This window comes from Lissotriton helveticus, chromosome 11, assembly GCF_964261635.1.
Source record: "Lissotriton helveticus chromosome 11, aLisHel1.1, whole genome shotgun sequence".
NCBI lineage: Eukaryota > Metazoa > Chordata > Amphibia > Caudata > Salamandridae > Lissotriton > Lissotriton helveticus.
The window spans coordinates 1,149,129,955-1,149,155,822 of NC_136072.1; the positions used below are offsets into that span (position 1 = coordinate 1,149,129,955).

The 25,868-nt window shown below is 45.9% G+C and overlaps 1 protein-coding gene across 1 annotated transcript in view; it reads left to right on the forward strand.

The window, feature by feature from the left end:
• ARVCF (ARVCF delta catenin family member) overlaps positions 1–25,868 on the forward strand; it is a 553,290-nt gene that overhangs the window by 387,931 nt on the left and 139,491 nt on the right. The window contains exons 6-7 of the mRNA XM_078667927.1: positions 14,842–14,959; positions 20,823–20,994. Of these exons, the coding sequence (XP_078524053.1) occupies positions 14,842–14,959; positions 20,823–20,994 (290 nt within the window). The remainder of the gene's footprint in view (positions 1–14,841; positions 14,960–20,822; positions 20,995–25,868) is intronic.

Genomic DNA, 25,868 nt, shown 5'->3' on the forward strand with positions numbered 1-25,868 from the left:
GACTTAACTCTTGTTTACCTTCTACATCGTACAATTAACCCCTGCAATTCGGGGATGTGCAGTTTATTAGTACCACTGACAGGGGAAGCTAGCAGAGCATTTAACAATATTCTGTGGTATTTTAAACCACCGCAAACAACGTAACACAGATAGATGAGGGAAAATAAAAATGAATTTGTAAAAAGACCTCGCAGCATCTTAACCTCATCGCTGCGGCGCGAATTCCGCCACAGTGCTGAACATTCCGATCACAGGCTTGTTCATGACGGCTCCCGGGCGTCATCAGAACACGCCCATCGTGACTCATGACGGCCGGGATCTGTCATGAGCATTGAAGAGGTTAAACATATGTTTGGACTTTTTCTCTTCCAACTACTTGTCTCGCTACTTTTTGTTCAAGCAGAGGTTTATTGCTGTCCGTTTCAAATTGTTCATTCAGAACACTTTTTGTTCTGAGGATTGTATCGTTTATTAATATCCACTAATGTACCGGACGTGCCAGATAGATATGGAAGGCACAGAGTGTCCTTTCTAAAAGTGGAAGAAGGCCTGCACTTACTGAAGTGACATGCTTCATCACTGGGCCTCTCCTGCAGTGAAAGAGAAAAACACACACTATTCTCACTCTGGAGATTTTTGTAGGACCGGCATTTCTTGAGGAGTATGTCTACTGTATTGTAGTGTCCTGAGGACCTCAAAATGGTGCATTAAAAATTGGATATTATTGGTTTATTACCCACTTTCTACCACATAATTAAAAACAGAGAAGTATCCGGGAAACTGTATCAGGCAGAGAGGTATGCCAACATGTTTCTGCCCTTCTTTCAAGGCATATTCAGGTCCGGGGCATTCATCAGGGCAATTTGTTGCAGATGCAATTGGTCACTGTGACCAGGAGTGGCTTGGCTTTGGACCTACCAGATCCGACATGTACTCTTTGCGGATTTTAACAGTTCACTGCTATTCCTCAGTTATGTAAGTGCAAGGTCAATATTTCCAATGAAGAGTAGGGTCAGTCCTGATTTGCATATGAGTGGCATGGTGAGTGAAAAATGGACTGGCCTACAGGCCCAAAGTAATTGCCAGTTGCTGTGATTAGTTCAAGCATTCCTTCCATCGCCTTGTTGCTCATGCAGTAGTTCTCATGCGTATGCTGGGTATGTTCAAACGTGGCTCGTGTGCTCACTGAGCCATAAGACTTAAGCTACACCTCACTGAAAAACAGAAGTAGTTCGGAACCAGTCTGGGGTTGCTTGTATTCTCATCCAGAGAGGACCTGTCCTGGCAGTTCAGACTGGACTGTTCCTATTGGAGCAGCCGTATGGCTGATTTGCATATGGCTAGATGGCACAGTGTGTGAAGACAATGGCCTAGAATGCAGCCTGAGCTGATGCCAGTGTTTGAGATGAATTCAAACTTTTCTTCCATCACCTGGTTTGTTTTGCAGTTGTATAAAAAGCCAGCACTGCCTGAAAATGTCAACAATTAATAGTGTCCTTATTTATTTATTTATTTGAAAAGTTTTATATAGCACAAACATGACCCGTAAGGGTACTTGTAACCTATTTAACTCTCCTCATGTAAAGTGCTCTGATACCTCCGGTTCTAGCCAGCGCTATATAAAACGCAAGTAAATAAATGAATAAATTAGAATGCTGCACAAAGCAACCGATAAGATTGGCAAAAATACCGTACATAATAATCATAGGGTGAGTTAACAAGCACATGTTCAAAAAGAGCAAACCAAACGTGGTATCTGTTAAGAAACACACAAAAAATGCGACATTGCATGGGAGACCCATGTTGTAGACCGGAAATAAAAGTAGTCTTGGAAACTTCAGGTCGATTGTTGCAACTGGTTATTCAGTAATAACGTTTTGACTTGTTTCTTGAATGAGTCTGTCTTCTATGTACACGCACAAAATTATTACCAATTTGGACATTTTGAAATCCTCCCTGTGCTCTCTCCGCTTACCAGAGATGTTGGGAGGGGGGTTTGAGTACAGACTTTTGAGTAACGTCTTGCCAAGGAGTGTGGAATCTGTATCGTGTGGTTTACAATCACTGCAGGAATCCACTGTGAGTTTGGGTTTGTGCTTGGAGAAACAGCACAGACTCCGAGGCACTGTCGGAGCGGCAAACCAGGCCGCTCAGACCAATCCTAGCACTGCTCTCATGCTATTGAAAGCAGCATCAGGATTGGGTGGGGAGCCAGTGCTGGTGTCCCAGGGACTGCTGGGACACCATCAGAAGCAGGAGAGAAGATGGGCACCGAGGCAGTCGGCAGCATCGGCGGCAGGACAGATACGCTCTTTTAATAATTATTATTTCTCTAATCTCCCCTGCCCCCTCACTTGAGTTTTGCAGCAGCCGCCACTGGATTCAAAACACATTTGTTAGAACTGTCGCTAAAGTTTTCAACTATTTGGAAATAAATTACCGTGGTTGCCATGGAAATGAAGAACATTGGCTCCAAATGCGAGAGAGCAAAGGGAACAATTACTTACTCAAGGGTCGAAAAACAAGCATTGGGCATTCATTCACATTCTGTGAAGTACATGAGGTTGAAACCACCCTCATTTTCATTTTTAGATATGTGCTTTTTAATCTGGAAGTGACTCTAAGGCAGTCCTGCAGAAAAGTCTAGTTTACCATATCCATGGCAGATCTAAATATTTGTTATGCTGTATGCGCAAACTTTCATCCGTAGCATTGTTCATTTAATTAGAGGAATCCTTAGGGCGGCAAGGCCGGCTCATGAACCCACTGAGCTACCTTACTATTATCTGGCACCAACTGATAGCTGGGCTCTTGGTTCAGGTGCTGACGTACAGACAGAGGGCAACTTTATAGTAAAACACCCCAGACGAGGCCTCTGCTGAACTGGCAGTGACACGTCAGAAATATAGCGCCTGGAGTCACAAACAGCACATGTGAAAATCAAACTGTGATGTATGAACTTTATCATCAGCAAATTTTAACCCCGATCCACAAAATCACCATCTGCAAAACTTTACAAGCAGAAATGTATTTATTTTAATGTTTAATTTGTACCAGATGTGAAGAAATTCCAAAATAGTGAATGGCAACTCGTGCTGATTACAGGAGAGTGTCGAGTGTCTGTCGTCCTGAGCAATGGGGTGAACAGGATACCCACAAAGGGAGTATTTAGAAGTGTTATCAATGTCTTTCTCACACTTATCTGAACTTCTAAACTCGCACCCCACCGTTCCCGGATAAAGTGATGTCACAAGTGAGGGGATCTGCACCAAAAATCCCCCATTTTCACATGGGGTGTGAGGAAAGTGAATACTTCTCAGTAGTATATAGTGATACCTTCACTTCAACTCTGGCCTTAATTTTGACAGCTCCGGCCAGGAATCCTGGCCTTAAATATGATGGGTCTAGTCTTAAATATGACAGGCCTAGTCTTAAACTTGTGTCTGGAAAATTTGACAGGTTTAAAAAGTGCATAGGAAAGTGCATGTTTAAATGCACTGTATATTATTTAAAGACCCTCTGGTAAGCTTGTAATACTAACACCTCAAAGCCTTTAAAATGTATTAGCATTTGGCATCCTGTTTCAGGTTCTCATGGGAAGCCTTGCCACGACATCTGTCTTTTTCAACATCTCAAAGCTCAGGGTGGCTGAACATGGCTTGTGCTTTTTAAAACACACTATGGGTTTCCAACTAATTACAATTTAAAAGCTCCCCTTTTTTTCAAACATAAAAAAACATCTCCCACACCCTGGGGCTGGGGACTCCGGCCTGCTCAGCAGCTGTTCAGCCTTCAGCTGTCTGCAACCCCCCAGTTTTAAACATGCACTTTCCTATGCACTTTTTAAACATGTACACAATTGCCTCATGTTTTGCAGCCTGTTACTTCTTGGGAATATCCCTACATGTCACCCCCCTTTTAAAACCAGGCCTGTTTAAGGCCAACAGCCTGCGCCCGGCCCTGCTAAATTTAAGGCCAGGGTTTCCAGCCAGAGCTGTCAAATTTTCCAGACACAAGTTTAAGACTAGGCCTGTCATATTTAAGACTAGACCATCATATTTAAGGCCAGGATTCCTGGCCGGAGCTGTCAAAATTAAGGCCAGAGTTGAAGTGAAGGTATCACTATATACTACTCTTCTCATCTATAAAAATATAATATCTTGAACTCTGTCACCCTGTTCTATAAACTTAGCAAGTTCGAAAAATTGAAGACTATATTTGAATGTCATCTCCTCGATAACGACTCATCAAGTAAAGTCATTCCAAAATGTCTCCTTAAAATCGGTTTCTTGCTGAACTTTCAGTGGCATAGACGCGCGAGTCTTTCGAGTGAGTCCTTCAGGTGCAAGTGAACACTGCAGGGATGTGTGAAAGTGCACAAACTAGGCCCACATTTCCTTTGTGTGCTAGGGATGCAAAATCTTCACAGGGCGTGAAATACTCGAATCCTTCAACTACTATGTCAGCAGACACTCCTCCCACAGGATTGGATGGTTCCTTCCGAAGCGGGTAAAATTAAAAATAAATGCACTTGTGTGGAGCTCTGGGGCATGTGTGAGTCAGGCCTGGGGTTGTAAATCTTGGCATGAGTAGACTCAGTCTCAAATTTAATAGTATTCGTGAATGAGGCTGTTAGTGCTCGTCAAATGCCTCGTGCGTTTAGGTGGTAGAAGAACAGAGTTGTGAGTGAATGCATCTGTGTGTTGTGATGAGAAGAGCTTTATTTGCTTTGTGTTTATAATCCGGTATACATTCTGACTGTTTTATAAAGAGGTCTGGGAGCGTCTGTGTGTCCTGCAGCTCAGAGCTCTGAGAGAGGGACTCTTTCTAAGTGACTCCGTATTATCGAAGTGACTCCGCTATTACACCGAGGATGGGTATCACCGCAAACAGATCTAGTGGCTCTAGGTATTAACACTACATTTTCATCAAACAAATTCTCTCCATGCATGTGCACTAAACATTTTATTTGAGCTTAAAAGCTTACATGAGACAATAGAATCAGAAACACCTTCTTGAATAGCCTCACCGGATATTCCCGCCTCATTTGTAATTCTAAATGCTTTCTGGTAGCAAGGATCGCCCTTGAGACACGTGCTCCAAGTAATATCGTAAATTGTTTTATTTCTGGATAATGTGACAAGCCTAATTCTAGTAAACACGTTTCAGAGAATAGATTCTGTGACCTTCAGATGTTTGTGCCTGGTGTGAGCCAGTACTTTGAGGTACATTGTTCCACAACAGTGTGTTCTGAAGAGCCTTGTCAATTGCACAGCCCTACTTCGGGTCAGTGATTCGACTTGGAGTTCTGTTTGTGATGACAATATTCGTCCCAGCGCACCCTTTCTGAACGCCTTTTAATCCTCAGCACAATATCCCGGTGCTCAGTAATTCCCCGGTTACTACATTGGCGACGAGTTTTGCATTCTCCCTGCCTCGGCATTTCAGACTGACTCAGTTTGACTGTTACACAAACATGTCTACGGTGTGTTAACACAACGTGCAAGTGATGGGCACAAACTGTTTTCGAACTTCAAAGAGCTACCACTTTTCTGCACTGGTGAAAACTGTGAACTGTTAGATGAAGGAGTAAATAGATGAATTAACCATCATAAACTGTGAGGAGCGACTAAGGACTGGCTCTAACCCAAGTCAAACCCTTGGGGAGCCCCAGTGATTGTTCTTTTTGATTTAAGATCATTTATGGTGAAGAACGTTCATACGTCGAATCTCCACACACAATCATACCGCATTTTAGCTGTAAATTTAGAAACAGGTGTGTCAAAAGGTGCCACTGTGGCTATTTTGTACATGCATGTTTTGGGAGGCCCTCGTTTTATCCAGCTGGAGCTGTTTCACTCACAGGCAGCACTAGCTTCGTCATTTGCAGTTTTATTTATTTATGTATTACTAGCTTACCCGTCGCGATCTCCGAAGAAAGGAAATTCAAGGAAACTCGTTATGATAACATTCAATTTACATTGTGTCATTTTTATTGAAACGTATTCATTTTATTATGGAAAACATTTCAAAGTGTCGTTTTAATTCTATTTATTTATTTGAGTGCTTGATGATACACAATTTTTTTTTTCTGTCTGGTGCGTACATCAATATTCGAAAGATTATGAGGGCCCTGAGGGGGCCGATATTTAAAAAAATGTTATGGCAGAAACCTTCGCGGGAGTGTACTCAACAACTTCCCAAAGTTTCATGGCGATCGGATGAATGGTGTTTTAATTCTATTTATTTATTCGAGTGCTTGTGGATACACGGTTTGTTGTTTTTCCGTCTGGTGCGTACATCAGTATTCGAAAGATTATGTGGGCCCTGGGAGGCCGATATTAAAAAAAAAATTATGCCAGAAACCTTCGCGGGAGTGTACTCAACGACTTCCCAAAGTTTCATGGCGATCGGATGAATGGTGTAGTAATGCATAAAGGACAAACAGACAGACAGACGTACATTTGTTTTTATATATATAGATTATTATTAAAGCCCCTACGGTATGAGTGAGTTGATGATACAGGTCATCAAGGCGAGGGCATTGTCCCTGAGGCTTGCGTATGTCACTCCATGCTGCATTTGTAGTATAGCTCACTGAAACCTCGTGCCCAATCTTATGTCAGTAGAGGTGGAACCATACCTAGATTTACACTCTTCACACTTCACACATAGCGCTGGATTCCATGACTTTAGGCGCTCTGTTCTTCACCTTTGCCCCTCCCTCGTGCACACAGTAAATCATCATCTCTGGACCGGTGTGGCCCAGCCCTGTGCAGGCGGGACCGTGCCTAGATTTACACTCTTACACTTGTATAGCGCTGGATTACTACATACTTTTAGGCGCTCTGTTCTTCACCTTTGCCCCTCCCTCATGCACGCCCTTCAGCATCATCATATCTGGACCGTTTTTTTGCCCCAGCCCTGTGCAGGAGGGACTCTGCCTAGATTTACACTCTCACACTTGTATTGCGCTGGATTACATGCATTTAGGCGCTCTGTTTGTCACCTTTAGCCCTCCCTCTTACATCATCATTTCTGGACCGGTTTTGGCCTCAGCCCTGTGCAGGAGGGACCCTCCCTAGATGTACACTCTTCACACTTGCCCGGAGTGGCTGTATTTTCCCAGGGGAAAGGGCCCGAGACGGAGGGGCACATATTGGTCCAAGCCCTGCTTTGTTGGCTGTGTTTGCGGACTCTGAGCTCTGCTCTGACGTGCATGACAGGGGGTGTTTGAGGACCCCCTGTGCCCGGCTGTTGCCCCACGCACGACTGGTGGTTACCACCGCCACCTTTCTGGAATGGCGCCCCGGGTACGTGCGGGTCACCGCTGTGCTGTGAGTCGCCAGGTCCTGTTTACGCAGTGCGGGTGTCTATAAAGTATTAGATTGTTTTGTTTGCTGCGGTTGCCCGGGCTCTACTTGGTGGACCCCAGAGGCCAAGGGGAGAATGCGTGGATCTAGCGCATAGAAGCATCTCTGTCGTCATCACTTAGGGCACCAGTACTCTCCCTAGATAGGCCACATTGTAAACCCACACTCTTCCAACCATGCATAACTAATGTATTTTGCTACCGGTCCAATGAAAAGAGCCACAATAGCCTCCTGAGCTGCACGAGGCGCTATAGATATGAAACAATAAAATACAAAATATCAGAAGAACGAAGTACAGGACAACTTTGCCATGACTTCCACTCGGCACCCTGGACAATAATTTGTAATAATTTGTAGATGTTTTGATGTATTTGTGCTAGGAACCTCTCGGGGGCCCTAAGAGACGTGGCAGGGATGAGAAAGGTGAGAGTGATGACTGGTAAAACAGAGTGCTCAGTCACGCATCGTGTGCAAAGCTGTAAGAGCTCTTCCTATTAATTAAATTTACCACAAAGAAGCCGGAGTAAGCGCCTGGAGTGGTTTCCTTGAGAGCACAAGACTAACCCCATTAACAAAGAAGAACCACTAACCCTGGGTTAGAGTAGCGTGCTACTCGCTGCACAGCACCTCAGTGCCTTGTCAGGGGTAGTAAGTGCTACGTAAAGCAATTACAAAACAATACAAAGAAAACCAAAACTGCTCCCTGCAGCAGGGGCGGCTGGTGACATTTGAAAGTGGTGAGGCGTAAAAGTTTGAGTTCCTATGGCGAGCACGTGGAAAGGTTTTTCCCATTACACTGTTCGGAGACTCCAAGTCACTGCATTGACATATAGGTGCTTATTAAAATAATGTGGAAGTAAATATCGGGAGCAGAGGATGAGAATGAGATACATCGCTGTAGTAGCACCAGGCTACACCTCCGTGAGGTTACAGCTGCGTTTTACAAGTGACTTCATTCATTCATTAGCTCTTGTGCACCTTCTTGTTGGCGGCGATGGAGAAGGGTGAGGCTAGTCTTCCATTATCTAAGTTAGTTACAATGTAGGCTCCAAATAAAGTAAGTAAATCCGAAAAAGAGAGGCATGTTGAGGAGTTCAGTAACTAAAAGCCTACACTTGTAGCTAACCAGCTGGGTCTCATTTCTCCAGCTCTGCTCAATAGAATCATGTCAAACTACGGAGGACCATTAAGTCCATGAGAACGTAAAAAACAAAAAATAGGTTTAATTAAAGACCCTCATTGGAACTGCATGCCCTGAATAGCCCCGAATAGCCCCATCTATGGAACTGCACTGAAAGCTGAAAACACTAACTTAAATTTGACATTACAGTGTTATTTCCAAATGGCGCCCTAAAGTAAAATCCCTCACTGAAAATTCACTAAACATCTACAGGCTTTAGAACTTTTCATTAAAATGCAACAGAAGCAATTGAGTGACCGAATGAAAAGACTTACGGTGCCTAAACTACAAACAAAAGACCTTTTGGAGCTTCTAGGCTGAATTGGATGATAACTTTAGAAAAAAGAAATTGGGTGCAATAATGCTTGTTTTCCGTCTGCTCCGAAGCATTTCTATAAGCCAGTTAATGGCATTAAGTCAAACACAGATGTAGGTCCTTATAATGAGTCACTTTACTCTTGATGTGGTAAGACCACACACTGAAATTTCAATACCAGTGGTCGAATGCCACTGGCAGCCCCTTGCAGCCAATCCTGGCACTGCAGGGGCACAGGTTACTCTGCGCCCGCAGCACGCCCATTAGGAGTCCGAAGGGCTCCTAATGGGCATGCGCAAAAAAGCGGAAACACAAGTGCGTATGCGTGGGCACGGGTAAAAAATGCACCCTCCGTCCCCACTCATGCGCACTTGTGTTGCTGCCTCCCTTTTGCCCTGGTGTCTGGTGACAATCATGTCAATCAACATGACGCCAGACTGCCCACCCCCTTCAGTCTCTGAAGGGGGGGTGGGGGGGGGGGCGGTCCGACGTCATGCTGACTGGCATGCATTGCCAGTTCTCCCTCAGCGTCTCCTGCGGGCGGCTGCGGGCGGAGGAGCTATGCCCCCACGCCCCTATGGACGCCCCGTGCCTGCCCTGCAGTGGTGTGTTTTGGATACCGTGGCGGTAGTCTCATTACGCCACATTCATTTTGATTTTTTTAATCACGGTTTTAGTTTTCTTATTGATCTGTGACACTTTCTCACAGGTGAAGTTGGTTACACACGGTCAGTGCTGCGATGGGTCGCGGACAGCAGTCAAAAGGATTTGCAGGAATGTCGGCAGGTTTCCTGATCAGCGGGTTTTCCTTTTGATCTACTCCTTTGTAGAATTTCTCGCTGAGTTTGCAGAGATGGTCGTCCAACATCTCAACGCCTAGATCCCTGTGGAGATCTGCTGGTCTTGCAAAGCAAGGAGCACCTGCTGCTATCCGCAAGGCCTTCCTGTCTGCTTTCTGCGGGTCTTTCCGATAGTTCGGATGGCAACCACTTCATACGTATGAAGTTTGTCGTTGGTAGAATAATTGCGTTGATTGCACATACTTTGCTCCGCATAGGCATCGACTTGGTCCTCAGAAGTGGGTACAATGCAGCTAGTTAGCCTCCATCATCCTTCGCTTATATACAAACATCCCGAAAAAGGATTGACAAGCACTTCGGCCAATCACAGTCCAGTCAGTCAGGGAGCATAGCAGCGGGTGAAAGGCCTCCAGCCAATCAGATGCATCATTCACTTTGACCCGTTCTTACGCTGTTGCGTGTTGTCGAATGCCGCTCACTGGTTTTTGAGCTTCAGCACCTCTTAACAGGCATAAAGTGCTTTGTAAGTGCATCTACAATACAGCCGTAAAAACACACATTCCGGCACTAGCATGACTTGTCGCAGGACTGTTGAGGTCCACAAACGTTTCTGTCCTTATGTAGCTACAAATGTCAGCACAGAGGGAGAATAGCCTGCGAGGCCCCCTACAGGTCAATGTCCAGAGCTACCAGTAAAATACTCCCCGTCTGGTCTTCAGTCTCCAGACTTGGCATGTTACTGGAACCAATGTGGTCAAAGTGGGTGGGATCTGAGTGGCACGAGATAGTGCCCATACTTCTTAATTTGTAAAAAATGAAGTACAGGTGCTCAAATATTTGTCGGAGGCCACACCCACTTTCTTCCGGCTCCACCCACTTCCTCCAGTGGGTCCCCACGGTGGGTCCCCACACAATTAATCCTACGTATGTAAATCACTGTATATGAACTGTACATAAGCCAGGCCCAAAGGACTACAAGTTGTTGGAGCGACATGTCGTCCTTACAGGTAGACAGTATAGTTTAAGACTGCTTGATCTGGAGTAGCACAACCTCATAATTGAAAATGGAACACCATAATTGGGGGTTCTCTTTAATAATAAGAATTAATTCCTACCCAATTAACCCTTTTTGCAACATTAATATATGCTCTAACCTATACTTTGAACTGTGCTTGCAGTTCTTTGATGACAGTTAATAATTTACTGTTGTATATTTGGATTTTTAACTTATAAACTGTAACAAAATTATGTCTCTTAGAAAAGCAGTAACCCACAGACCTATTTACATTATGTGCACTTTTCATCTGCATGGCATATTAACCCTCAACCTAATGAGGAGTCAAAACCTCTATGATATGCAATTCCCATCGCTCTCCAGGAAGAACATTAATCACAGAGTTCTCTTTAAATCTGTATTGTTGCCTGGAAATTTGCTGGAGACAAGGAACTCGGCAGCAGAAGCTTTTAAAATGAAAATAAACTTACAAACACTGCGCTCCTTGAAATCAGCACCCGGTTTGGTCGTTCTGGTGGTACTGCCCTTGAGCTGGCCATGAGACCAATTAAACACTGGTGTCACAGTGTTACCTCACCGTGGCACAGAGAAGGGGCAACACTGCCAGCACATCCTAATTCACCTCTACAGCAGGCACTGCGTGTGTGGACTGCGACAGGACAGAAATAAAATGAAAATCTTGCCCACGGCAGCAGGTGGCACGTGAACAGGGTTTTGCTGAGACCAGTGGCATTCACAGGAACTTGCTCCACAGACGGGATTGGCTGCTGGCACAGCAGTTATTTTGGCCTGCATCAAGCATGAAAAAAAAGAAAATACCGAGTGAATACTGTTTGTGCTAACTAGAATATAAAGCATGAGCACTGCTCCAGTACTGGCGGGTGTTACGCAATATTTAATGAAATGCTGTATAGGTCGCTTGGGTTGGGGAAGTATCACTCCAATGAATGTCAGTTCCCCTCGCTTTCCACCAGCTTCTTCCATACCGCTGGCCCTTTGCTAAGTTTCCATAAATATTGCACATGCTGCCGTGTTTTGACCTTGTATTGAGTTAAAACAGAACAACTCCACAGTTCTAAATCGCACACGCTTACGAGAGTTCTGCACCGCTTTGATCCCCTCCATGTGCCTGCCTCCCCTTTGTTTCCGGTCACTAGATAGGGCAACTCCAGCCACCCACCAATGCCACATCCTCCAAAATCCGCCGGGCACCGTGGTAATTATAATAAACAAAGGACTGTGGGGAGGTGGCAGCGCCGCATGTGAGCGCTTCTTCTTTGTGTCCTCTTTTGGGGTCGGTGTTTGGGTAAGGACCCTGCAGGACGGAGGTTATTTTATGGTAGCAGGCAGGGCCGGCGCTAGGCATGGGCAGCGTGGGCAGCTGCCCAGGGCCTCGCACTCAGCCCACCAGCATGGGGTCTCGCACTGGTGGTGTGTCCTGTTTCCCTGGCGATCCATTTTAAAGAAAGGTGTTGCCTTGCAATTAAGGACCTTAGGAGGGGCCCCCCTCCCTGGGCCTCTCAGGGATGGTGTCTTGAGGCATAGGGGAGGGATACACTCCCTTCAATTGCCAGGAGACCCATTCAAAGACACTGTGGGAGGCCCATTGTCCAGCATTTTGGCACCCCCACAGTTGTAACTTTTAGCCCACAAGTAATTCTCGCACCTGTTGGACTGAAGGTGTGAGAAATGCTTGTGGGCTGAAAGTTAAAACTGTGTGGGGGCCAAAATGCTGGACAATGGGCCCCCCACAGTGTCTGTCAATGGTCTCCTTGAAAGGGGCCACTTATCTACATTAGAGGGGCCTCGCACACTCCCTTTCAGCCCAGGGCCTCGCAAATCCTAGAACCGGCCCTGGTAGCAGGCTCACGCCTGTTGGGCGAGGGGTTCGCCCACATTCTGGGAAGTGCGAGACAGAGGAACTTCTTTCTCAGCTCTGCACAGATACTTCAAAAACAGACCAGCTATGCACGGATGACGAAAGCACAGCACTGCCCAAACAACTTGAACCACAAGCATGAGGCTTGATTACGTAGGAAATAAACCTTTAACGGGTGCGCCACATTGCACACCGTAGAGAACAGGAATTATTAAAATACTGAAAAACCAATATCTGAAAGAGATAAATATGCACGAAAAAAACAGCATTTCATGTGAGTCAACAGTCAATTCTACCATGTCAATGATTAGAATGAAAAGGGTTAATGCCAAAGGGGAAGGCCCTCTCTTTCTACCAGCCCCCAGGCCCTGAACATTGCACACTGTGCCGAAGGCATAATTGCTCGGATCCGAAGTCTGTTTAACTTTATTAAACGCCGTGACTGTCACACTGCGCTCAAGAAAAAAGCAGTGTTAATTTGGGTACTTACGTGGTTACTGTTGGCCCTTCCTTTATTAGGCTTGCTTCTCATACAGTCCAACTCGACATGCAGGGTGATTGGAATTCTTCAATACGTCATGCTGAACTGGCGGAGACTCATGCAGTGTATGTGCGTGTGTGCAGGCGTTGGAATAAAAAAAGTCACGCACACGCACGCTGCTGCCGCCCCTACCCCACCTAACCAAATCCAGCCCAATCATTCGCCCGCCCACAGCAAAACTGAACTGAAGTCAAATTCTCACGGAATCACGGATGTTGATTTATTATCGGCACAGCAGCACTCTTCACCGGGGACTCAGAGGACTGTGATAGTGTGAATTACAGTGTAGTGAGTCAATTATTTATACAGTGACATAACGCATGCAGTTCATTCATTGCTGTGAGTTGGCAGTGACTCTCAGGTGTAGACCCGGCCCTGAAAAATAAGTGCCGGTGCTAAGCACCGGAAAGCACCAGCACAAATTAAGCACTGTTACTTGAGGAAAACAGTTCCACTACTTTTTGTGAAAGAGCAACCTTCCCGGGACGGTTAATTCAGATAGTTTAAATACTTCAGCTGAAGGGTGCTGTGAAACCAAGGGGGTGGCAGAAATCCTAACAAGCATTCCTGCCAGGGTGTCTGCTGGCTGAAAGAAATGTAAATGTGCACACCTGGTTCATCTGCAAATGTAAGGGGTGCTTGGAAGGTTATTGGCTTTAATTGATGGAACCACTTAAAGCTTCCTGGTGACACAGATGTGGTATTGCAAGCAAGTTAGCAGCTGAGCTATTAAGTGTGTTCCTTTCAAGGACAGTTAGAAAAAAATGGTGCTACATGTAGTCTGGTATTACTACAATCTATATTTTGGAAGCACTTGTTTAGCTTAAACATTTTTGCGCATTGTGTAGCAGTCTATCTTACACGGTGTGTAATGCAAGTTAAACTCACATATTCACAGTGCTTTCTGTCACAGACTGGGACTCATAGCACTGAACATACACAAGTCACCATTCTCCACTGGACCAACCAGGATTCTGTCCTTGGGTCTCTGGTTACACACAGACCTTCGCAGTGCGTTAACTAATAGAGGTTTCATATTATACAATAGTGCCTTTCACACTGTCTACCGTAACTTGTGTTTATTTTTAATTTAAGCTGTGCATTATTTTATATGTAACTACCTGAGGGTGAAAGACCGAAGAAAGTTACAGAATATTTTGCTTTTTTAGCCACACCTTTGAACCCGCCCCCACTCCCCATTTGCGAACAGCATCACAGTTCCCATACTTTTTTAATGCACTTTAAACGCTCTGTCGGCAGGATGGATCAGTGAGTTACGGACCAGCCAATCGTAAGACTTTGTGCTTGAAAGGAGGTGGGGTCTCCGAGGGGGCAGTGGAGAGCGCAGGTGTTGGTACTTTTCTAGCAGGCGCTTCCTTCCCCCCAACAGAAGACAAAAAGCATTTACAATGCAACGGTCTCACCTTCGAAAAAGTTAGAGCTATTGGCATTGTAAATGACAAACTTTTTATTTACCGGTTAGGGCCAACTCAGCCTTCCATCCTTCTGAAGTAAGAAAACGAAGAGCAATAAAAACGGGTAATAGCAGCACCTGCTATTTACATTGCCTAGAAGCAACACAGCTGATAAGAAGCGCCATCTACAAAAAAGTTATTATTGGGATGGTTGTGAAACAGCTTTTTTGTGATTGGGTCGTTTTAGGCCTTCTTTTGTTTTTTACCTGCATCTGAAATTTAAGGACTTTAATAATCCAGCATTTTCTCCCCTTTGTACCAGGAATGTCAGCTCTGATGGCGCAGAGGCGCGCAGGAGGCTGCGGGAGTGCGACGGACTCGTGGACGCCCTTCTTCACGCCCTGCAGTCTGCGGTGGGCAAGAAGGACACGGACAACAAGGTGAGTCCCACTGCTGGGCCTGCGCGAGGTCACCTACAGAAGTCACGTGCTCATGTGGCACCAATCAGAGCAAGGAATTGGTCATACGAAGCCAATTAGAACAGAGAGTTCGTCATGTGGCGCCAATCAGAGAAGGGATAGGTCACGTGGCATGAAACAGAGAAGAGAATCAGTCATGTGGCACCAATCAGAGCGGGGAATCAAGTGAGATGAAACCAATCACAGCAGGGAATCAGCAATGTGATATCAATCAGAGCAGGAAAAAGGTCAGTTGAAGTCAACCAGTTTAGGAGTTCAGTCACGTGACACCAACCAGAGCAAGGAACAAATTATGTGGCATCAAACAGAGCAGGGAATCGTTCATGTGACACTAATCGGAGCAGGGCACCCTCTGACACAAATCACAATAAGGAATTGGTCATGTGAAGGCAAGCAGCTGGGAACAGTTATGGGGTACAAATAGAAATAGGAACAGGGAATCCATCGTGTAATTGTAAGTGTAAATGTGTTCTATAGCACTTATGAACCCTGACGCGGCATTGAAGGGCTTCTTTCGCGAGTAGCACGCTACTCTGCAACCCAAGATTAGTAATAGTCGGTTAGTACATTTTTATTGTTTTGTTTTTCCTTGTGCATTAGTTGTGCTAGGTTTGTGCTCTTGATTTCGTGTGTGTTTAGTAGAGTTGGGGTAGGGATAGAATGACAGGAGTGGATTTGAAAAGGGAAGTAGTGATTTGTTTTGTAAGTAGTGGTTGTGTGTGCCTGTTAGTTGGGAGGCATGGTTTAAAAGGAGGGCTGAACGACTGAGCAGGGTGTTTGGGGGTTCATAGTAGTACGAAGATTTGGGAGTCAGAGGTAGGAGGGAGGGCAGGTTATTTTTTCTTTTTTTTATGATAGCAAAATGTAGATAATGTATGCATATATATCTCTGCTGTCCAGATTTATCATGTAGTACCTTTTGTATGCTTCCAAATAATTAAATATACAAATCGCACTTATGGTAGTTATTCATAGCAGGCGTAACCCTCTACATGTACACCTATATATACATAGAAGCAGTAATGTTGACCTAGTTTGATATACACCTCTATCCTGTGGTGTAATTTACAATGTTCCCCTTATATAAATGTATCTAATTATAACAGGAGGCACAGTTCAGATTGCAATGGCTTTTACTTGTATAACAACAGCTCTTTTCTATACCGTGAGAAGTATAGTTTGTCATGTTTGAGTATACTGTTGTGGTACATTCTTGAGTTGTGAGTAAGGTTTGCATATAGCCAGTGTCTAACCCAGGGTGGTGTGGAGTGCAAAAAAATGATGGATTTAGGCCCAGATCCTTGTACTGGGGTGAATGTAAGACATTGTTCTACATTCTGTCCATCAACTGTGTTTTTTGCAATTGTCATCTGGGGAACAGCTGGCTCTTCACTTATCATCTGAGGTGGAGATGGTTGTCTGTGGGTCTTATGTTTGCCGGTCGGGAATTCCATAGTTCGGCTGCTTGAACAGAGAAAGATGTTTCACCCATGGTTTTTTCGTTGTATGTAGGAATTATAAGGTGGGGGCCATTCTTGAGCGTGACATTAACCAGAGCAGTGAGTGATGTGGCACAAAATAAGAAATCGGCCATGTGAACATAATCAGAGTTGGGAATCAGTCGTGCAACGCTAATAGGAATAGGAGGATCGAATCAGTCGTATTGCATCAATCAGAGGAGGCAATCGGTCTTGTGAAGCCAATCGGAGCAGGAAATCAGTAATGCGGCACCTGTGAAAGCAGGGAGTTGGTCCTGCGACACCAAAAAAATAGGCAGTCGCGTAGCACATATTTATTTTGTGTCTTATAAAGCGCCCGAATCACCCCCAGACGGGTATCTCTGCAGGGAATCTGTGACAAAAAAACCTATCACAGCAGGGAGTCAGCTATCTGGTCCCAATCAGAGCAGGGAATAGGTCACAACACTACTCAGAAGATGAAAACCTCCAGGTGAAACCAGACAGGGCACAGAGTTATGTGGCACCAATCAGAGAAGGGAAGCGACCATGTGGCACCAATCAGAGAAGGGAATCTGCCATGTGGCACCAATCAGAGAAGGGAAGCGGCCATGTGGCACCAATCAGAGAAGGGAAGCGGCCATGTGGCACCAATCAGAGAAGGGAAGCGGCCATGTGGCACCAATCAGAGAAGGGAAGCGGCCATGTGGCACCAATCAGAGAAGGGAATCGGTCATGTGGCACCAATCAGAGAAGGGAATCGGTCATGTGGCACCAAAGAGATCACCAAGTCATGTGGCACAAATCAGTGCAGGGAGTCCATCAAGTGGCATGTGTCGGATCAGGGAATCAGTCACATGGCACCAATCCTGATGCACCACCAGGCAGAAAGGCGTTCACTTTTACACCAGTGCAGGGCTACACTCACCTACATTACTATATACATACGGCCCACTGTTTTCATTGTGTCTTGCTGGTTTATTCACCATTTTAGTGCCCTCTTTGCCTTTGGCTATGAGAACTAGCACGAGGCCATGTAAATTCCACTTATTGGGTCAAATGTGCTAAGGCTTTTTGCAGCGGCAAAGGGTCTGATTGGGAAAATCAGACCACTTGCGACCTCAGAATGGCTTTCTTGTACGTATCAAACTCAAATTGCGATGCGGTAACATGTTACTGAAATACAATTTGGGTTTAAATGTAAATGTAAATGTGTGTATACTTGTAAAGCGCACTATCACCTTTCAGGCATCCTGGCGCTGTATACCGCGGTGGAACCCTTCCTGGCCTTCCCTGTGAGATGCCCCCTTCTGGGCACCCCCAAGGTGAAGCCAGGCATCCCCGGCGCTGTTGGGGCAATTGTGGAGATTAAGCAAGCTATTTCCCAGAGTTGCAGAGTGGGACCCATGATTAGAGTAGGCACCGAGGCGAGAATTATCGAGTCCGTGGACATTGTGCGCCAGGAATTGAACCCTGGTCCCGGGCCAGACCTCTGCCTCAGGGTCTGCAGCTCTAATCGGTGAGCCACACTTCTCCACCTACACGGTACAACTACATACCAAACTGGTATTTGGAAGAAGTCTGTTTAGAGCGTCCCTTCCAAATAGCAATTCGGAATGGGATGTATTAATGTTTTGCGACCAAAATCTGGTTGAAAACCATTAATATTTGACAGGCTACTGAAAAGTAGAGATAAACCTTTGCAAACGGGTAGGGAGTCTCCATTTGACCCCTTTCCTTTGGTGAATGTTGACAAAAACATTTTTAAGAGTAGCAAGTAGCCTCCTGGGCCACCTTCTAGTCTTAAAATTTGTTAAATATTTTTTTTAAGAAACATTTCGTTTTCCTTTAAGGGCTGCATTTGGAAAACAAAGTTTGGTTCTTTTTAAAGCAATCACAAACATGGTGGTCTGCAGACTCCAGCGGGCCACCATCGGGTGATGGCAGCGATTCATAGTAAGTCGCAATCTACTACCTACCTTATTAATGTTCATAATTAGGTCTAATTGAGACCCACTGCGATACAGTATTTTGCAAACTGACCTACTAATGCATAAGTTGGTTTGCAAAATACCGCACTGGTCGCAAAAATACTGGTCGCAAATAGCGACCAATACTTTATGACCAGTGTTTTGTACGTCTGGCCCGTGTGCTTTATAAATAGCGCCTTACAATACCTGCCCACCTCTTCTCTCAACAAATCTCCTCCCTGTGTGTGGAATCGACTGGCCAGGTCCAGTGATCCAGCAGCGCCGGCTAGGAAGAACCTCGTTTGGCCCACACGGCACATTTCCCCGGGGACGGGCTTGTTTGCCAAGGTTTTCTGCACACGTCTGTTAAACCTGATCTAATGTTGATGCTGCGGAGATGTGCCTGGCCGAGCGCCCAGACACCATTGATCCGTTCACTGGTCTGCGGCAGCGACCCAAATGGTCCAGTTTAACCCAATGCCAGGTTAGTCCATCTTCGTCGTCATCCGCACTGAGGCGGGCACTCTATTTTCACATGGTTCACGAGAAGGGTCTATTCACTATAATGCATCCCCATCTCTGTACCGCGCCTGCAAGAGCTTTCGGGTCATGGTGAAGCCAGAAGGGAGTGTGCATATACACATTTTCACCCAGCAGCACCTTTTATTCGGTTGAACGGTCCAGCCACAGTTTCTTCTTCACTGTGAATTTTGAACAAAACCCCACATAATTCCCACAGATAAATCCAGCAATGTATCGGCATTACAAAAGCCCTGCACACTTACAACCCAATTTACCTTGGTTCCAAACTTTCCAAAGTAGGAAGAGCCAGGGCTCTGAGAAGCTCCAACGCACTTCTTCTCATTCCTCCCAAACTGAAAAAGAAATCTTCACAGACTCGCTCTTTCTCTGGTAATGCTTCCAGGATCTGGAACTCCCGCTCTAAAGATCTCCGCTGCAACCCATCCTTTTCCTGCTTCAAACGGGACCTTAACCCCTTCCGTGTATTGTGACGGAACCACTCCGTCACGAGCCACAGAGGCGCTGTGCTGGTGACGGAGTGGTTCCGTCACGGCGCGGCCGCCCCGCCCACGCTGCAGGAATTTCGTGCCTGCGCAGCAGTTTTAATCAGCGGGCGGGGCCGTGATGGAACCACTCCGTCACAAGCACAGCGCGCCCGTGGCTCGTGACGGAGTGGTTCTGTCAAGAGCATGGCGGCACCGCGCGGCCCCCCCTTCCCCCAGCTCCGCGGCGGTAATGGGGTTAAACACCTACTGCTTAACAAATTCCTTCAATCCCAAACAATCAGAGTTATGTTCCCAAAGATCACTCCCAATCCTTTCTGACCCTTTAAGGAGGTCATTTGATTGCTGGATCTTCTTCTATTTCATTCTTGACACTATCTTGTTATGCGCTAATTGGCCTCATATTGTATTTACCCTGACTGCACAAAGTTTTTCTTGATCTGGATATATGTATTTACTTCAATTGAATGATCTTCATCTGATGTAATGCGCTATGATACCTTCGGGTCTAGCTAGCGCTATATGTAAAACCTTTTAAATAAATAAAAAATAAGGATCAGAGACCTAACAAAGAGGAGAAGGTGTAACAATGGCAGACTGGCTCCACTCTTTTGCAAACAGCCTCTCGCATCCATCAGGAGAGATCTCTCATTCCTGGTTTCAGACAACAACCTTCTGCTATTGGTCGATCAAGTTTGGATGCCCCCGAGATGCCACTTTGGAGCAAGAGAAAAACGTATGCGGCTCTAGTCCACATTGGGGGCAAAAAGTGTTGCGCTGGCTTTACCTGACTTTCCTTTAGCTGGAGATGGGCAGAGAAGTTAAAAAAAAAAAATGCAGGGGGTTGAGGGTGCAGAAACCCCAATGTCAAGCTCTCCAACCACCCAGACGAGAGACGCGCTATGGCAGATAAGATTGTTCAACCAGGCGTGTCAGATCCCTCTTGACTGGACAAATTAATTATTTAATTAGTACACATATATCATGGATATTACCACCCATTAGGACCTCTTGGCATGGTGTATGGGGGCTCTCACGCCAGAATGGGGTATTCATCCAATTGGAGCAATTTGGGGTGACTTGGGAAAAGGCCCAGGTGTTGTAGTTGTGACCCGCCTCACCGCTGATGTTCAGTGCCCCACTTGTGCAGACTGGGTGAATGTTGCACTAAAGTGTTCGTAGAAAAGACATGGTTCAGTGGAATAAAGTAATAATTATTTTCAAGATGATGGCATCAAATATTCTGATTTCCCTCTTTCTCCCAGGTGTGTGTCCAAACAGGAGGAAATCACGATGTAGGGTGGTTTCTTTGACATGTACGCATCTTGTGTTGATGGTGTGGCCTTTCTTGTTTTCTCTCTCTTTGTGGCAGTCCGTGGAGAACTGCGTGTGCATTATGCGGAACCTCTCCTACCACGTGCACAAGGAAGTGCCCGGTGCTGACCGCTTCCAGGATCGCGACGCCACCATGCCCATCGGCGCGGGTGGGCATCAGAGGAAGAAAAAAGACGACGCCGGCTGTTTTGGGGGGAAGAAAGCTAAAGGTGCGTAACTCACTTGTTTTGTGGTTGTAAAGTTGGCGAGGAAGTGGGCCCAACTGGAGGTGGGGCAGTGAGGCTTTTTTCACCCATGCAACCCTTATCACCCCGAATTACGCTCACCAATGAGGGTCGGTCTTACATTCCTTGTGATCAGGTCTGCATACTTGATTTTATCTGTGTTATACAGTCCAACCACTGCTGAGAGTACTTTATAATACTAATGAACATATGACCCTAGAGCCATTGTCTACAGCTGCTTGGTCTCTCACATTTCCGGTTTATAGGCTGTTTCCCATTGGTTGCGGTTGAAGTTTTGAGAGGCCACATTTGTAAACAGATGTGGATCTGCGCAGGTGCAGTGAGACCTTCTCGAGACAGCATGAGGTTCCCAACTAGGCAGAGACTCCCTAAATGTTGATGGATCTCTGGAAGAGTTGTTCAGATGTCAGTCACTTCATGTTCAGACATGAGACCAACTCTTCCTCAGGAATGCTTTCTTTCCAGAAGCACCAGCTCACCTGAAAATCTCGCGATATCTCTAGAGGCAGGCCCTCCAGTGGGTTGCATCGGCGGATTTACCATCATTCTAGGTACTGAGAACGAAGCGTCTTTCTGCCATATTGGGGCAGCTCTGTTACTGATCCGAGTTATTGCTACTGGAAACAAATTAAATTCAATTTCCCGGTTTTCTGAATCTTTGCAATCATGTCATTTTGGTACCTGCATGGCTGGGCTCAGTTCCTTGAATCAGCCGGTTGTTTACTTTCTGAGATTTATTTTCAGAATTGCACTCCTAAAACCCTTAATTTATTAGTAGGGCCATCTTTTAGGCCCCTAATATTGGCTACATTGAAAGAGGTCTGGTTTCAAGAATAGCAAAATTCCCAAAAATTGCAACACAACAACATAGCGTTCAGTCCTATTGGAAGGGGTGGATTTTCGTGTGCATACGGTTCGTGAAGGGGGGGGGGGGGGGTTGCTAAGAACTACCAATCACATCACTCAGGTCATATCTGCAGTGAGCGTGTTGAACTGGGTGCGTCACATATTCCTGGTATGATACCCCCATGCACATGGCTCGGTAGACCCAAGAGAGGAGATTGAGGCTGAACAGGATTGGTCCCGCTGCCACTTGTATTGCCTCATTGGATGGATTGCGTCCTTAACTCCGCTTTAGAAGCTCACTATTGAGGTATAAACTACAACCAAATATGTCATATCAAACAGACGCTGTTGCTTCTTTGCTCCGTTGGCTCCAATGTTTATCATTTTTACCATTGGTTGTTGCTTTTATTGGTAGTACCTGCTTGCATCATTGGCCGTTGAATGCTTCCCTGATCCTAATATGTGTCGCTTGTCCTTGCTTCCATCCGTGATCTCAGCTTCCATTGTTGTCCCTGTTTGCTTGGTTGTCACTGATCTTGTTGGTCATCCCTGTTGCACTGTCATCTTTACACAGGTTATTGATGCTTGCTTGCGGTTGGGTGGTCATGCTCACATCGGCCATCTCTCGGATTTACTTATCTCTGTTTGGATAGGTCCTCACTGCTCAAGTTGGTTGTCTTTCTCCATTTGAGGTCTTTGCTTTGTTAAAATGTCTCACATTGATCACCTTGCTTTTGTTGATTGCTTCTCCTGACATTCAATTTCCCTGTTGATGTTTTCTTCTTCTTTTGTTGGTTCTTGGTTGAGTTTGTGACTTTAGTTCATGTTGGCCAGTCCTGCGTATGTTGTATGTCCATGCTCACCATAGTTATCCCTGCTGGTCCTTGCTTGTGTGGTGGACCACGGTTGTCTATGTTGTTCCTGTTTGTGCCATCAATCTCTGCTTGCATCTTGTTTCTGCTTCTATTATCGCATTTATGTTTGACCCTGATCACACAACAGTCCCTGCATGTGCCTGATGTACTTGCTTGTGTCTGCTGTCTGTCTTTTGTCCCTGCATGTGTCTGATGTCCCTGCACCTGCCTGGTGTTGGTGCTCATATCTGCTGTCTATCTGTTTGCTGCCTGTCTGTTGCCTCTGCTTGTGTCTGTTGTCCCTTCCCTGGTTATGCTTGGTTTCCTGCATGTATCTTTCGTTCCTGTATGTTTCGCTTGTCCGTGCACTTGATGCTTCTCCAGGCTCATGCTGGTCTTCCATGCTCACGGTGTTGTTGAACCTCTCTTGTTTGGTTGGATGTGCTAGAGTTCATTCCTTCCCTCTTGTGTTTCATAATTACTTGCAGTGGTGCTTCATGCTTACGGCAGTGGTACTTACTGTCATCAGCCATTCCTGCAGGCGGTTGGCAGTTTTCACTACTGGTTGGCACAATGGCCGCCCTGGTTCATGTGGTCATCCACACCACTTTTCGACAAACCTGTTCACATTGGTACTTTTTGCCTTTGTTGTTCTCCCTTGCTCACGCTAGTCATCCCTGCTTGCATCCGTCATCTTCTCATGCTGGGGGTCCCTGCCCGTGGTGGTCTGCCGTGCTTCTGCCGGTCATCCCTGCATGGTTTGTCACCCTCGCTCGCACTCCTGGTTCTTGTCCACATCTGTCGTATTTGCTCTTTTGTCATCTCTACTCACACTGCTTCTCTTTTCTCACTTAAAATGGCTGCTGATTATGTCCTTCATGATTGTCCCATCTATGTATCTCTCCCCCATCAGCCACTCTGTTTTGCTTTTATTTTCATTCTTCTCCAGCACCTGAGTCTGTCTTGCTGTTGAACTGCTTTGTAGTCATTGTCTTCTCCATCCATCTTTCTTTATCTCAGTGTCTCTAAATCTGCTTGCCTCTTTTTTTATATTTCAGCATCTATCAAAGTGAACTGATTCATGTTCCTTTCTGTCGCTCTATCAAGTGTCTGTATTTATCTGTCCGCCTGTCGCTGTCATTGAGACCTTGTCTATCTCAGTCGGTCATTCACCCATCAATCTCTATTTGTTTCCTCTGTGGCTCTGTCTGTGTCTCTCTTCCTCTCCCTGCATGCCAGTGTATCTAGCTCTGCATGCCTGTTTCTTGGTCTGTGATTCTGTCTGTCATTCTGTCATGACTCCTACTTATTCTCTGTCCTTCTTTTTACCAACATGATCAAAGAGATTGTGAAATGTTCCCGTTAACCCCTCCCATGCTGGTGACGGAACCGCTCCGCCACGGACGCGTTTTGCTGATGACTGAGCGGTTCCGTCACGGCCCACTCGGCGCGCCTGCGCGGCGTGGATTCCGCGCCTGCGCTGGACGTTCTGTTGAGCGGGTGGGGCCGTGAAGGAACCGCTCGGTCATCAGCACAGCACACCCGAGGCTCGTGACGGAGCGGTTCCGTCACGAGCATGGAAGCGCCGCGTGGCCCCCCCACCCCCCTAGCGCTGCGACAGAATTGCCGCCACAGCGAAGGGGTTAAAAAAGTTGTGATCCTCTCGGCGCCAAGAAGGGAAACCAGTTCAATCTTTGGGTGATTTGACCAATAAAAATTATAATTTTCTAGAGGACGATGACCGCTGAAGTGTGGGTGGACGAGGATTCTATAAGTCGTGTTTGGTGACACTTAAGATCTCCCAGAATTATTATCTTTTTAATTGAGGACACAGATGTGGGCTGAGGGGTCTAGCATCACTTATACAAAAGTGTTTGCTTTTCTGAATTTTGGGTCCAGGAACAGAATGTAGACATTGATGAGATAAAGTACCCCTATCTACTTATAGCCAGCAGTAGAGTGTGTTTAGCTTGCTCCACTCCTGGGAGAGCACACATCTGGGGTCACGGGGGGCGTGGCAGCAGGCTACCCTTGACCCTGTAAGAACATGCCCCCTTCAGTAGAACTGGGGGGCTCTGAAGCCTCACCAGCTCTGATCTGCACAGACCCTTCAGGAAGAGAACTGGACAATGTTTACAAGTCAGACTTGGTCTATGGAAGATTGGCACACGTGCCAACATGCTGGCGCCCCATGAAGGCTGACCGGGCTCAGTTGCATATAACAGACCTATCCCCTTTCACCTTTCAGAGACATAAACTTGCTGGGAGCTCTTCTATTCTCCATATATTCTGAGCCTCTCCCTCTTCTTAAGATGGTGGACACTGTGGGAGTTGTCACAATGGGGCTTGTACTTGTTATCTTGCCATGCTTTGTTTCATTTTGATTTCTTCCGTCTCTCTCATTCTTTTTCTTTCCTTTGCTGCTTTTCTGCTAAGTAGAGGAATGGTTTAACCAAGGTGAGTCTCTTTTTGGTGTAACCATTTGCATTCTTTTTGACCTATTCTTCCACCAGCTGCTGGAACGGTAGGAGGAGTCTGTTTTGTTTTTCTCTCTGTGGCATTTGGGCACATTTTTCTCCCTAGCACTTGTCTTTTATGCACACACTTAAAGGATATTATCACCGTGCCTCCCACAAACTTTAGATTATCCTCGCCTTCTAATCTGTAGCTTTTTTATGATATCAACATCACCATTGTGCTAAACATGTACCTGTTCTGAGAGATTTCGATTTGTTCCAAGCCATGTGTGAGTAGCCCAACAATCCCTGGTTTCTACTTATGCTCAGGTCCTATTGCTTCTATAATGGGACTCTGAAAACTACAAATCCCAGAATGCTCATGAAGGTGATGAGCTGCTCCCATGTGACTTGGGCCAGATCGAGGCCAGGAGTAGCTGCCCGGAGGATGCTGGATATCCAGTTGGCCTTCCTCCAGCAACACTGAACCCTACTGGGGGGTTGTCAGCACCTTGTTGCACGATGACCCTTAACCAGTCCAACAGGACCAGTAGCTCCTCGTGTGTCCTGCATTGGAGCCTCCCCACCACGAGGCGCTGTATGGTTTGGGCGCTACATGAATACATCTTACACAAGATAAGGTGTGCATGTATATAAATGGCCACTTGAAGAAAATTGAAAT